General features: G+C 38.0%; 1 protein-coding gene across 1 annotated transcript in view; it reads right to left on the bottom strand.

Annotated features, from left to right (window-relative positions):
• Positions 1–2,581: 2,581 nt before the first annotated feature.
• Positions 2,582–15,128, bottom strand: part of LOC114298790 (signal transducer, putative (DUF3550/UPF0682)) — a 30,549-nt gene continuing 18,002 nt past the window's right edge. The window contains exons 8-10 of the mRNA XM_028243417.2: positions 5,234–5,398; positions 5,020–5,156; positions 2,582–3,005 (exon numbers count right to left, since the gene is read on the bottom strand). Of these exons, the coding sequence (XP_028099218.2) occupies positions 2,774–3,005; positions 5,020–5,156; positions 5,234–5,398 (534 nt within the window). The 3' untranslated portion in view covers positions 2,582–2,773. The remainder of the gene's footprint in view (positions 3,006–5,019; positions 5,157–5,233; positions 5,399–15,128) is intronic.

Genomic DNA, 15,128 nt, shown 5'->3' with positions numbered 1-15,128 from the left:
TTTGGTGAAACACCAATTGCTTTTTCTAATGCAACAATGTAGAAATTCATTGTACTTAATATCTTCCCATTACATAGTTTATCATTTTTCTGGAATTTATCAAACTAATTTTTCTATAATGATCTTTGTACCCAATACATGGATATGGCTAGTTTTTAATTTTTTAATTTTTTAGTTCTATTATTATCATTATTATTAATCGCCTTTCCCAGTTAGTAGGGAAGAATTAGAGACTGGATTTTTCCATACAATTCCACTTTGTCTTGCTAACCCACATCTCTTTCTCCTCTTCAAATTCAGAAACGCTGAGAACCATACCTTTGCCAACCCCCTCACATTGGCTACTATTCTTCTCCTCACCTTTGGTTAAATGGGTGGATGTTAACTTGAGATCCCCACCATGGCCCAGCACCATTGAGAATCAGTGGACTTTGGTGTTTATGGATGCGCTAACTTCTCTTTGGTATTGGCACAGTCAACAATTGCATGATCCTACCTTTCAATCTCCCTTTCGGCCCATTGGTATCATTAAGCAGAGACTGGCGGAGGTGATTAAAGCTCAAGTGCTTAGTCAAGCCAGGCGACATGAACTTGCGATGGTCATATGGGGTTGTCGTCCTTCGAATTGGGTCAAGTTGAACACTGATGGATCCGTTGTTCCTGATGGATTTGCTGGTGCTAGAGGAATTGATCATGGGGATTGGATTATGCGTTTTCAACATTACATTGGTAACTTTGGGCTTTGTGGATTGACCTCCAACTCTTGAGAGGAACGATTTCGGGGCTGTTGTCGTTGAAACAAGTTCTTTAGAGGTCATTCAAGTCGTTAATGGAACGAACAGAGTGGGCCTTTAATTTTAACCTGTGCCAAGAAATCAGGAGATCTCTCGCGGGATTGGCAATGTCACTTGTTTGGCCAAGGAAGCTAGATACCTTGCCACTCGACAAGTTCTTCGAACTCCTGCGTTCATTCCTCTGCTTTTTAGGGGCTTTTTCCAAACTAAGTCTCTTTTGCATCTTATTTTTCAAACTAAGCTTAGTTTGGACGGAATTCTCAAACTAAGCTAAAGCGCTATTACAAATCGCGCTTTCACTGTTTGGAGCCCAAAATTTGATGAATAGTGAAAGCGCTATTGTAAAATGCGCTTTTAATTAATAAATCGCTGTTTTAAATCGCGCTTTTAACATAAAATTTTTTTTCTAAAGAAAACGCTATTTGAAATAGCGCTTTCACTGTGCATATAATTTTATTTTATTTTTTTTAGAAAACGTTATTTGAAATAACGTTTCTACTGTTGACCACAGTGAAAGCGCGATTTGTAATAGCGCTTTAACTTATCCAAACTAGGCCTAGTTTGGAAAATAAAATGCAAAAGAAACTTTGTTTGGAAAAAGCCCCTAGATATAGATCGACAAGGACTTTTATCCTATTGCCCAGTTTTTATGTAATCCTTTTCTTTGGGCCTTGCCCCAATTTTATAACAAAAACATAATAATAATATTTCATCAACTAATTTGACAATAATTGCAGCCAATTTAAATATTTGAATTAATGATCCCGTTTGATATAACTGTTAAAACAAATTATAAATTATAACTTAATAGATTATAGATTATGACTTTAATCAAAAACTGTTAATCTGTTTGGTATATCTGTTAAATTATAGATTTAAGTTGCTAAGTAATGTTTATTAAATAAACTGTGAACTAACTTTTTCAATTAATTTTTATTTTTTATTATTCACTACTTGTCTATATTTTTCATAATAAAAAATAATAATAATAATAATAATCTATAGTCTATTTAAGTCTTTTTCTATTTTTAAAAAAATAAAAAATACAAAAACCTAAGAATATAACTGTAAATTAACATGCCCATAGCATAAGTTAATAATCAAAAGCAAGTGGTGAACAACTTTTCAAAACTAACTTTTTTGAGTTAAAATAAATTGTTGAAATCAAAAGCTGTTTAAAATAAATTTAACCAAACAGTCCAAAATAATTTTTCAAAATAAAAACTATTGATTCAAAAAAGCCCAATAGCCTTTTGTCATGCAGGCCTTAGGTTATAGGCATATTGGCCTAATAGTTGAAGCATTAGTTAACAAAATATTAAGATAATATTTGATTCACTGAAATGAAAAAAAATAAAATAATCATTCTATCGAAATATTCATTTACATTCGTTTATTGACAAAAAATAATAAAAAATACATTATAATTGAAATTATCACTCACCATTGTACGAAAATGGTCATCCATAGGAAGTGAGGAATAATCACACCACTTCATTCCACCATTCTATTAAACCAAATAGAACATAATGGTTGTCCTACAGTCCTCAATTATCATTATTATTATTTTATTTTTATTTTTTTGTGAGAATATACCATGTTTGAAAATATCATCTAAATCCTAACCCTTAAACCCTAAATTATCATTTTGAAAATATACCATGTTTGATATGATAGCATTCTAGCATTTTGATGACATCTTTAAGATGTGTGTTCCATTCTTATTGTTACATTGGTAGAATAATTGGAAAATGAAAATATGACTTGTAATGCTCACAAATATGATATTTACAGAATCACAAACCATAATGACATATATTTCCAACCATGAGGATCCAAAACACTAGAAACCATAATAACCAACGACAAAAAAAAATTGAAGTTAAGGATAAAAGAATGAAATTATACATACCAAAAAAAAAATTTAATTACTCACGAAATGTTACATTTTGAAGCCAGTTTCGGCATTGAAGCGAGCTTCATGAAGACGACGACATAGATTCGTCGTTACTCTCAGGAAGAGTGATGCCTTCAGAGAAGATGAAACTGTTGGTCGCACCGAAGAGGTTGGCTATCTGCAGAATTGCTGTTTGAGATCTTGCAGCCAGAGGTAGAACAGCCTCTGGAAGGCACGGTATACATTCAGGAAGAAACTCTTTCTTGTTGAATGTAGGAGCATACAGTGTTAGTACTGCCCGACAAAATATGAATCTGCAAGATTCAATTCAAAGGAGCTTAACCACAACATTATTACGAGAAAACATACATATATATATATATAACAATTTTACATAGATTAATGCAAGGAAAGATGAATACCCACCAAATTTGCTCTACTCCATGCAGTTCTTTCATCAAACAATTTGGTAATTAAATTTTTTTTTTTTTTTTTTTTTTTTGGGTAAGCATGAAAATTTTACAACTACAAATATACCAAATTACTAGAAGGCATCTAGATTAGTCTGAAACGTGGCCCTTTTTGGAAAGTGGGTTATAATCCACTTCCCATATTATAACTCACTTCCTCTCTCACAAAAAAGTTGCTTATAAGCAGTTTTTTACCAAAAAACTGATTATAACCATCTTCCCAAAATAGCATGTTTGGATCTTGGATTTGTGGAGCAGTTTGTAGAGAAGAAAAATTACAGAAAAAGATATGAAAGGAAAATGAAGTAGATGCTAGTTTTTTCTCTTTTTTGATTGGGTTATGTAAATAAGAATATATATATATATATATATTTGTCAAAATATTCAGTTTTTTGTTTAGTTACCCATAAAAATGAGCATGTATGAGTAATCTATTTTACTTTCTATTTCTTTTCCCTTGATGAATCAGGAATCCAAACACCAACTTAGACTTTGTACAACATTAACTTAGAAATGCCATACATCCAAAAAAATTAAAATTAAAATTAAAAAAAGGGTACTAAATTGCCTCCATGATTTAAATATCCATTCAATCTACATATAAATGCTTCCTCTTGATGAAGAATGTGGTCCCTTCTCACTAGCTCTCATTTACACCTATTTTCTTCCAAAGGGATATCTCAAAAGTCCCTCAGAAACAAAGCAAATCAATCTAAAATTTGAACATTAAAATCTAAGTTGGGCTTCTTAGTAAGAAATTTATCTGGTTCATCCAATTATATAGGTCACTTGGCATGAATTCATCTTACCTAGATGATTAAATTAGAGGCAAAATGCTTGAAGGTTGAAACTCTCCAATGTCTTTCTTTAAAAGCGAACGGCAATGCCATCAAAAATCCAAACGTTAGGCACATAATTTTAAGAGAAACCTAATAGAGTCTATTTTCAAGGATTTTTGACAGACTCCACTGACTGCGTGACATGTCATGCACAAATTAGTCAAGCGGTTGGGGCAAGATTCCAAAATCATAAATCAGTAACTTAAAAATAAAAATAAAAAACTTAGGTTGCGTTTGGTTTAGTTTGGAATTGTAATTCTCTTTTTGGAGTTGTGATTTAAGTGTGGAATTGTGAGTTGAGTTTTGAAAAGAAAAAATTTGTTTAATTATGAGTTTTGAAAAGAGTTTTGAAAGGAATTTTTAAATTTTAAAAAGAGCGGATTGGGTCAACCCAGTCACCGGACATCCTCCCGGACGTCCAGCCTATTGACCAGAACAGCACAATTTTTATTTTTATTTTTTTTGTGGCAATTGCAACCTGTTATTTGAAAAAAATAATAATATATTTGTTTTAGATATTTTTTAAATATAGAAATTATTTTTTTTAGATTTTTTATAAAAATAATTTAACAATCTTATTACTAACCATCTTCAACACTATATCGTCAAAAGAGTTTTGAATTAAGTTTTGAACTGTGTGTTTGGTTAAAGTTTTGAAATTAATTTTTGAATTAAGTTTTGAATAATTTTAAGTTATGTGTTTGGTTATGAATTTTGAAGTGTTTTTAAAATTTTGCCTTTGGAATCATGATTCCAAAGGCAAACCAAACACAGCCTTACTTCCGATTCCACAATTCCTTTTCATTTCCAAGAAATCTTGGTAAAACACACAAGTTCCATTTTCTCATTGCCATAAAATTGAAAATCAAATTTTATCTCAATCTAAAATACTCCCATGTTATGTTAAAATTCACTAATTCAACAATATTTGTAAGTACCAGTGGTTTTGAAGATGCAATCAAACAGAGACAGAAGATAAATCCTCACAACTCAAAAAGTAAAAGAAATTCTTGGCATACCGTAATAGAAGTCGCCTTAGAAATGGATCGCTTAAAACTTGAGCCCAAACAGGGTCAAGGGTGTCTGAAGCTGCTAACGTCATTCCCCAGTCATTTAGTAACGAGGAAAGTAAGTTCTCAGCCTTGTTGCATGTATCCTGAAGCATTTTTTTAGTTTACCAACAAATTAAGCAATTAGCGAATAAGTATGGATAGCAGTGTTGATTGCCCTCACCGTTTCACTATCAGAGCCTGAAATACCGAGCAAGAGGCAAAAAGCCTGCAAAGGAGCTGTGAGAAAGCTGGTGAATAGGCTTCCATTTGGGTGAGGCATAATAGAAGAAGAGCTTGGAGATAGGAGCAGTGCAGCTGGCTCCCCTTTTTCAGCTCCATTTATAGCCTGTGCAAATGAAAACCCTAATTATCTTCAATATGATTTTAAAAAATAATTGGCTGTGCTAAATTTGTTTTATGGAAAATCTGGCTCAGAAAACTTTTGAAAATAAAATATCAACCTGTCAGATTGATAATTTTCTGTATAGAAGAGGCAAACCATTTTCTCTGAGCAAATGTAACTAAATGAGGCTAACTGAATAGAATAAACTAACTTCAGTTCCATATCAACATTTTATCTTCTCCAGATAAACCAAGTTATGTCATATCAGAGCACAATCATAACTCATGGCAGAAAATTCACATCACAACTTTAGAAATGTGGCTTTATACATAAGATATACCAAGAGTGTTTGAGGAAGTACAGTGGAATTTGAACCACTAGTTACACCTCGTTGTGATCATCATGCTTGGCTCTGATTTCCTGAAGAACCTTCCATCCGAAGTAATTGTCGATGAGATTTTGTATGAAGCAAAGCCCTATAATAAACCTCATCAAAGGATTCTATTTGTTCCAATAGAGAATTGGGAGAATACGGAGATGCCTTTCATGAATCCTAGCTTCAGTATTGACAGAAGATGGCTGTGATTATGTACATGTACCCCAGCCTCACCAACTCAACAGAACATGACTAACAAACAAATCAAAGAGTACAGCCCAAGTACAGGAGACACTAGGGATACATGCACCCTATAACACTCCTCCAAGCAAATGGAGTTGATCATTCCTAGCATTCTCATAATAATAAATAAATAAAATAAAATAAAAAAGAGCCCTGCCACGTGCTAATTCCCGAATCTCACAATCTCATCCTTTGTTTACTTGACATCAACATCAATCTAGGACAGCCACAATACATTTTACTCTTCAACCGCGTGCTGTCATGATCTTTCAAACTAGATTAGTAATCATGGTTTTAGAATGAATTAAAAGAAAATTTATGGCCTAAAGAGAGAAAGCATTGTTTAAAATAGGAAGGTAAATGTTGGGGGAGCCATATGTTGGTCGCTGTAATTTACCCATTTCTATGCCCCAGAAACCATCGAGAGAGATTCACATGTTTGTGTGAAGTGAAGTCTCACATTGCCTGAATACTAAAGTAATATTAAGCATGTAAGTGTGAGGGCACCCTCACCTCAAAAAACTAGCTTTTGGATTAAGTTCTACCCAAGACCGTATAACATAGTATCAGAGCCTAAGTACGTAGGGATGGGTGGGTGCATGTCCCTAGCCCGCATGCCGCAAGTGCTGCCAAGTAAGCACACTGGGCATAAGGGAGGGTGTGAAGCGAAGTCTCACATTGCCTAAGTACTAAAGACAAAGGGCTACGACTAGCGAAGGCAGAGGGAGATAGAGGGTGCAACGACCTTGCTAAGCAAGAGAGAGAGCTGTGATGGTCCGTGGTGACCTTTAAACAATATTAAGAAACTCCGGAAGGTCGTTGGAAGGTGAACGACGGCTATGGCTGCTGAACCTGCTCTGATACCATGTTATACGGTCTTGGGTAGAACACACCCCAAAAGTTAGCTATTAAGGTGAGCATACCCTCACACTTGTATGCCTAATATTACTTTAGTACACCAGCTCCTCTCCTAGTTTACATTCATTGCAAGGCACCTCCTACTTCTGTTGCTCTTCCCACTGCCTCCTTGGATCCTAATCAAGTTGTCCGTCATAATCCTGCTCATGATCGTCATCCCACGGTAAGATTAGGTTTTTCTACTACATGTTTCTCTTCCTCCTATCGCTCTTTTCTTTCTTGTCTCCATACTTACTTTAAGCCCAGGTTTTACAAAGAAGCATGTCATGATCCTAATTGGGTGGCTGCCATGAATGATGAGTTGACTGCTCTTGCTAAGACTCAAACTTGGGAGTTGGTTCTTTTATTTGCTGGTAAGAATCTTGTTGGGTGTAAATGGGCATACAAGGTTAAGACAAATTTTGATGGTTCTTTGGAAAGATACAAAACTCGCTTGGTTGCTAAGAGTTTCTCTAAAGAGCATAGATTGACTATAAAGAAACTTTTGCTCCAGTTGCTAGGATGACCATTATTCGCACTCTCATCTTTATGGCTGCTATGTCTCATTGGCCACTTTTTCAGCTTGATGTCAAGAATGCCTTCCTCAATGACTATCTGGTTGAAAAGGCTTCATTTTTTCAGCTTGATATCAAGAATGTCTTCCTCAATGGCTATCTTGCTAAAAAAGTTTATATGCGGCCTCCTCCTGGCCTTCTCATTCCACTGGTCTTATTTGTCGTCTTCGTTGAGCTTTGTATGTTCTTAAGCAGTCTCCTTAGGCTTGGTATGATCGCTTTCACTCGGTCGCTCTCCACCTTGGTTTCTGGCCCACACACATCATTCTACTCTCTTTATTCGTCGGACTTCTACTATATTGTTCTTCTTCTATTACATGTGGATGATATGATTATTATTGGCTCCGACCTCCTTGTTATTTAGGATTTTAAGCGTTAGCTCTTCTGTGAATTTGAGATTAAAGATTTGGGTCCTCTTCAATATTTCCTTGGTATTGAAGTGGCTTCCTCTCCTACGGGGTATGTTCATCTCACAGATGGTAAGGCTGTTGACACTTGATTGAATTGCATGCTAAGTTCCCTGGTTGTGAAGGTGTGCCGCTTGATGATCCCATTACCTATCATGAGCTTGTTGGTTGTTTGGTTTATCTCACGGTGACTCATCCGGACATTTCCTATGTTGTTCACATTCTCAGCCAGTTTGTTTATGCTCCTCACTCCACTCATTAGGCTGGTCTCTTACGCACTCTTCGATACATTCATGGTACTTTGCTCCAATATTTATTTCTCTCCTCTTCCTCTGATTTCACACTTCATCCTTATGCTAATGCAGATTGGATTGGAGATATTTATGATCGCAAGTCTACTTCCAGCTTTAGTGTTTTCCTTGGTGATTCTCTCATCTCTTGGAAAAGTAAGAAACAATCAGTTGTTGTTCACTCTACCGTTGAAGCTGAATATCATGCTACGGCTCATGCTACTTTTGAAATTGTGTGGCTTTGCTAGCTTCTTTCTAATATGGGTGTGTTACTTCCTTCTCCTACCTCGTTGCTGGAAATTTGTGGTAATAATAAGATAGTGGCATGTATATAATATGATAGTGGTGTTGGTGGTAGATAGTGGCATGTATAGAATATGTGATAGTGGTGTTGGTGGTAGATAGTGGCATGTATAGAATATGTGATAGTGGTGTTGGTGGTAGATAGTGACATGTATATAATATGTTAGTGGTAGATAGTGGTAATATATAATATGTAAGTGGCATATAATGGGTTATAATGATTTTTGTAATATCTCCTATATAAGGAGTGTCATTTGGTCTTGTAAGATAAGAAGTTTTGAATATAACAGAAATATATTCCTTCTTCCTCATATTTTTCGGAGTTCTTCTTCCTCATATTTTCTAAGTTGGTATCAGAGCAACAAAAAACACAGCAGCCCTAAAACCGTCATAGCCATGTCGGAAGTCACGTCCGAAACCACTTCAACCCCTGCCGCTGCCATTCCTGTGAAAACGTCCAACTCTCACTCTGTCCAAATCACCACCATCCGCCTAAATGGTGATAATTTTCTCCGCTGGTCACAATCTGTCCGGATGTATATCCGTGGGCAAGGAAAGATCGGTTACATCACTGGTGACAAGAAGGCTCCTGCTGTTAATGATCCGCTATTCGACAGTTGGGACGCTGAAAACTCCATGGTTATGACATGGTTGGTCAATTCCATGGAGGAGGATATAAGCTCTAATTACATGTGCTATACTACTGCACAAGAGTTGTGGGATAATGTTAGTCAGATGTATTCTGACCTAGGAAATCAATCTCAAGTTTTCGAATTAACTTTGAAGTTGGGAGAGATTCGTCAAGGAGATGATTCCGTCACCAAATATTTCAATTCGTTGAAAAGGTTGTGGCAGGATCTTGACATCTTCAACACATACGAATGGAAATCGGTTGACGACTGCAACCACCACAAGAAAACTGTGGAAGATAGCCGTATTTACAAGTTTCTTGCCGGCCTCAACATTGAGTTCGATGAAGTGCAAGGAAGAATTATTGGCAGACCTCCTCTCCCATCCATTGGCGAAGTATTTGCCGAAGTCAGAAGGGAAGAGAGCCGAAGGAGCGTCATGCTTAAGAAAAAAGGTACTGGTGAATCAATTGAAATTTCTGCTTTAATTAGCGATGCTGCGGCCAACAAGGCTGCAAATTACCAGCGCAGGTTTGATGATAAGCCACGGGTCTGGTGTGATTTTTGCAACAAGCCTCGCCATACACGCGAAACGTGTTGGAAGATCCATGGCAAACCTGTCAACTGGAAAAGCAGCAAACAAGGAGAGAAGAATCGTGGCTTTCCTACCGCTAATGAAGCCGATTCAGGTCCCTTCAACAAAGAGCAGATTGATCAACTCTTAAAGCTGATAAAATCCAACTCCTCATCCGGTACTCCTAGTGTTTTGTTGGCACAAACAGGTAGAAATCCTAAAGCCTTCTCTTGCCTAAACTTCTCTCCGTGGATCATAGATTCCGGTGCCTCCGATCACATGACTAGTTTTTCCCATTTATTTAGTACCTATTTCCCTTGTTCTGGTCATGACAAAATCATAATAGCCGATGGTAGTTTTTCACCTATTGCAGGAAAAGGATTTATTAAACTAACTGAGAAAATTAATCTCAATGCTGTTCTTCACGTCCCCAACTTAGCCTGTAACCTTTTGTCTGTCAGTAAACTATCTAAGGATTCTAATTGTCGTATTACATTTTGTGAATTTCAGGACCAGAACTCGGGGATGATGATTGGGCGTGCTAGGATGCTTGAAGGTCTTTACTACTTTGATGAAGTACATGTTAGTAATAAAAAAGCTCAGAGCTTTAATAGTACTAGTTCAAACTCTGTTCGAGAAAAAATAATGCTATGGCACTATAGGCTAGGACATCCTAGTTTTCTTTATCTGAAACATTTATTTCCAGAATTATTTAAAGGGATTGATTGTTCTTCTTTTCATTGTGAAAGTTGCATTTTTGCAAAATTTCATCGCTCTACTTATTTGCCAAAACCTTACCAGGCTTCCAAACCTTTTTATTTGATTCATAGTGATGTTTGGGGCCCTTCTAAAATCACTACTCTTTCTGGTAAAAGATGGTTTGTTACATTTATTGATGACCATACCCGCTTATGTTGGATTTATTTGATGAATAAAAAATCTGACGTGAAAAATTTATTCACAAATTTTTACAATATGATTGAAAACCAATTTCAAACCAAAATTGGTATTTTACATTCTGATAATGGAACAGAATATTTCAATGAGCAGTTGGGTGAGTTTTTGGAAAAAAAAGAGATTTTTCATCAATCTACATGTCGGGATACCCCTCAACAAAATGGCATTGCAGAACGAAAAAATAAACATCTACTTGAAGTAGCACGTGCTATAATGTTTTACATGCATGTTCCTAAATATTTATGGGGTGAAGCAATTTTAACAGCCTCTTATTTGATAAACAGGATGCCTACAAAGGTGTTAACATACAAAACACCTTTTGATTGTCTCAAAACTTTTTTCCCTGACACGAGGTTGTTTTCTGATTTACCCGCCAAAGTTTTTGGATGTACTGCCTATGATCATGTTCCCAGTCAATTTCGTTCAAAACTTGACCCCCGTGCTATAAAATGTGTTTTTTTGGGTTATTCCTCAAACAAAAAGGGGTATAAGTGTTTCGATCCTCAAACCAAGAAATTTCATGTGAGTATGGATGTGTCATTTGTGGAAACAAAATCCTCTTTCCCCAACACTTCTCTTCAGGGGGAGACAAGTGGAGTAGAAGACCGTTTTTGGGATATTTCTATCCCGCTCCCCAATGTCATTTATCCTACACAAAAACCACATCTGTCTGATAATGATCACTTAGGAGAACCAAGTTCTATGGTGCCTAGTCAAGAAGATTCTTGTTTAGGGGGAGAAGTACTACAAAATGATCTAAATCCTGAGCTTCAAGTTTATACTAGGAAGCGATTTCATCTGAGGAATAATGACCCGAATGTCCATCCTAATGACCCGAATGTCCACCCGAGTTCTGGCATCGAAATTTTAGGTAATCCTATTCCTTCTATTTCCGACCTTGATGTTCCTATAGCAATTAGGAAAGGTGTCCGAAATTGTATTAAACATCCTATTGCAAATTACCTCTCCTATCAAAGATAGTCTAAAAACCATAGAGCTTTCACATCTAGGATTTCACACTTGTTTGTTCCAAGGAATATACAGGAAGCATTGGATGATCCGAATTGGAAATTAGCAGTCATGGAGGAGATGAATGCTTTAAGGAGAAGTGGTACTTGGGAGATAGTTGATCTACCCAAAGACAAGAAAACAGTTGGGTGTAAATGGGTGTTTACGATAAAATGTAACGCAGATGGAAGCGTTGAGAGATACAAGGCGAGACTGGTGGCTAAAGGCTTCACTCAAACTTATGGGATCGACTATCAGGAAACGTTTGCTCCTGTTGCTAAAATAAATTCCATCAGAGTACTGTTATCTCTTGCAGTAAATTCAGATTGGCCTCTACATCAACTTGACATTAAAAATGCATTTCTCAATGGTGATCTTGAAGAGGAGGTGTTCATGAGCCTACCGCCGGGATTTGAGCAGAGACTTGGAAGCGACAGAGTATGCAGATTGAACAAGTCATTATACGGACTCAAACAATCACCAAGAGCGTGGTTTGAACGCTTTGGGAAGGCAGTTATCAGTTGTGGCTTCTCGCAGAGTCAAGCAGATCACACAATATTTTATAAACATTCAAAAGACAGTAAAATTGCAATTTTGATTGTTTATGTTGATGACATCATTTTAACTGGTAATGATGAAGCAGAGTTAGCAGCCCTCAAAGAGAAACTCGCAAAAGAATTTCACATTAAGGATCTGGGAGCCCTCAAGTATTTCCTCGGAATGGAATTTGCAACATCCAAGGAAGGTATATTCGTTAATCAGAGAAAATATGTTCTTGATCTCCTTGGAGAAACAGGTATGCTTGGTTGTAAGATGGTGGAGACTCCGATCAAGCCTAACTTGAAGTTACAAGCTGCTAAGGCTGAAGAAGTCAAAGAGAGGGAACAATATCAGCGACTTGTAGGGAAATTGATTTACTTGTCTCATACGCGGCCTGATATTGCCTTTGCAGTCAGCATGGTAAGTCAGTTCATGCACTCACCGGGGGCAGAGCACTTTGAGGCCGTTTATAAGATCTTAAGATATTTGAAAGGAACTCCAGGGAGAGGCTTACTGTTCAAGAAACATGGACATCTTCAAGTTGAAGTATACACAGATGCAGACTGGGCAGGAAGTGTTACAGACAGGAGATCAACATCCGGATACTGCTCCTTTGTAGGTGGGAACCTAGTTACATGGCGGAGTAAAAAACAGAATGTGGTAGCTAGAAGTAGTGTAGAAGCAGAGTTCAGAACTGTTGCCCATGGAATCTGTGAAGTAATGTGGATTAAAAGAATTCTTGAAGAATTAAAGCTTTCTCACCCGACACCTATGAAGGTCTATTGTGACAACAAAGCAGCTATATCTATAGCTCATAATCCAGTTCTACATGATCACACAAAACATATAGAAGTGGATAAACATTTCATCAAGGAGAAAATCAATGCTGGCATAATCTGTATGACCTACCTTCCAACAGGTGAACAATTAGCTGATGTGCTAACGAAGGGACTACACAAGAAGCAATTTGATAAGCTGACTAGCAAGCTGGCTATGGAAGATATCTTCAAACCAGCTTGAGGGGGAGTGCTGGAAATTTGTGTTAATAATAAGATAGTGGCATGTATATAATATGATAGTGGTGTTGGTGGTAGATAGTGGCATGTATAGAATATGAGATAGTGGTGTTGGTGGTAGATAGTGGCATGTATATAATATGTTAGTGGTAGATAGTGGTAATATATAATATGTAAATGGCATATAATGGGTTATAATGATGTTTGTAATATCTCCTATATAAGGAGTGTCATTTGGTCTTGTAAGATAAGAAGTTTTGAATATAACAGAAATATATTCCTTCTTCCTCATATTTTTCGGAGTTCTTCTTCCTCATATTTTCTAAGTCTCGTTATATTGTGACAATCAGAGTGTTGTTCAGATTGCGCATAATTCTGTCTTTCATGAACGCACCAAACACAATGAAATAGACTTCCACTTCATTCGATATCACTTTCAAGCCAGCACTATTACTCTTCCATTTGTGCCTTTGTCTCTTCAGTTGACTGATTTTTTCACCAAGACTCACACGACTGCTTGTTTTTGCTTTTTATTTGGCAAACTCTATATTCTCTGCGCTCACATTATAAGTTTGGAGAGGAGAGGGGAGGGAAGGGGTGAGATATTATGTTATGTTATATTAGTGTGTTTGGTAACGTTTACGTTTTCAGTTTATATTTACAAAAATTTTATAAACTAATTTTTGTTTATTTTTTGTTTATTTTTAGAAAAACATAAACTACAAACGCGTTTAGTAATTGACAAAATGTTTTAAAAATTTAAAAATATAAAAGAGTGAGAAATGGCAAATGGTAGCAAGTGGCGGCGGAAGACGGTGGTGGAAAGTGGTGACGGTGGGTGGTGGGTAGCTGGTAGTGGTGATGGGTGAGTGGGTGGGTGGGTGATGGTGGCGGGTGGTGGGTGGTAGTGGTGGTGGTGGTGGTGGGTGGGTGGGTGGGTGACGGTGACGGTGGCTGTGGCGGTGGCGGGTGGTAGCTAATGGGTGGTGGTGGTGGCAGGTGGGTGGCGGGTGGTGGTAGGTGGTGGGTGGTGGCGGATGGGTAGTGGTGGCGGGTGGTCGTGGTGGGTGAGTGGGTGACATTGGCGGGTGGGTGGTGGCGGGTGGTGGATGGTAGCGAGTGGGTGGTGGTGGGTGGTGGGTGGCGGATGGCGGGTGGTGGTGGGTGGTAGCGGGTGGTGATGGTGGGTGACGATGGCTGATGGTGGGTGGTAGCGAGTGGGTGGTGGCGGTGGTGGTGGTGGCGGGTGGTGGCAGGTGGATGGCGAATGACGGGTGGTGGCGGTTGGTAGGTGATAACGAGTGGGTGGTGGTAGTGGTGACAGGTGGGTGGTGGGTGATGGTGGTGGTGGTGGTGGTGGCTGGTGGTGGCAGGTGGTGGCTGGTGGTGGCAAGTGGTGGCAGGTGGGTGGTGAGTGGTGTTGGCGGGTGGTGGTGGCAGGCGGTGGATGGCAGGTGGGTGGTGGGTAGTGGTGGTGGTGGTAGCGGTGGTGGTGGTGGCGGCGGCGAGGGGTGGGTGGTGATGGCGAGTAGGTGGCAGGTGGGTGATGGCGGGTGGTGAGTGGTGGTGGCAGGTGGTGGTGAGTGGTGGTGGTGGCAGGTGGTGGTGAGTGGTGGTGGCAGGTGGTGGTGGCGGGCGGGTGGGTGGTGAGTGGTGGTGGCGGAAGACGGTGGAAAATGTAGCAGGTGGTGACTAGTGTTGGATGGTAAAAAAAAAAATTGAAAACTCAAAACGGAAACACATTTTTTGTGTTTTCATTTTTTAGCCAAATTTATAAACTGAGACCACTTATTTATAAATCAAAAATTTTACCAAACAAGTTTTTATTTGAGTTTTTTAAATTTTTGTAAATATAAACAGAAAACTGAAAACGTAAGTGTTACCAAACGGTACCTTAGTATTTGAGGGTAGTTTAGTC

The sequence above is a fragment of the Camellia sinensis genome, chromosome 5 (genome assembly GCF_055761805.1).
Source record: "Camellia sinensis isolate YWXY chromosome 5, ASM5576180v1, whole genome shotgun sequence".
Classification (NCBI taxonomy): Eukaryota; Viridiplantae; Streptophyta; class Magnoliopsida; order Ericales; family Theaceae; genus Camellia; species Camellia sinensis.
The sequence above is the reverse complement of the archived record's forward strand: the minus strand, read 5'-3'. Positions and strand labels throughout refer to the sequence as shown.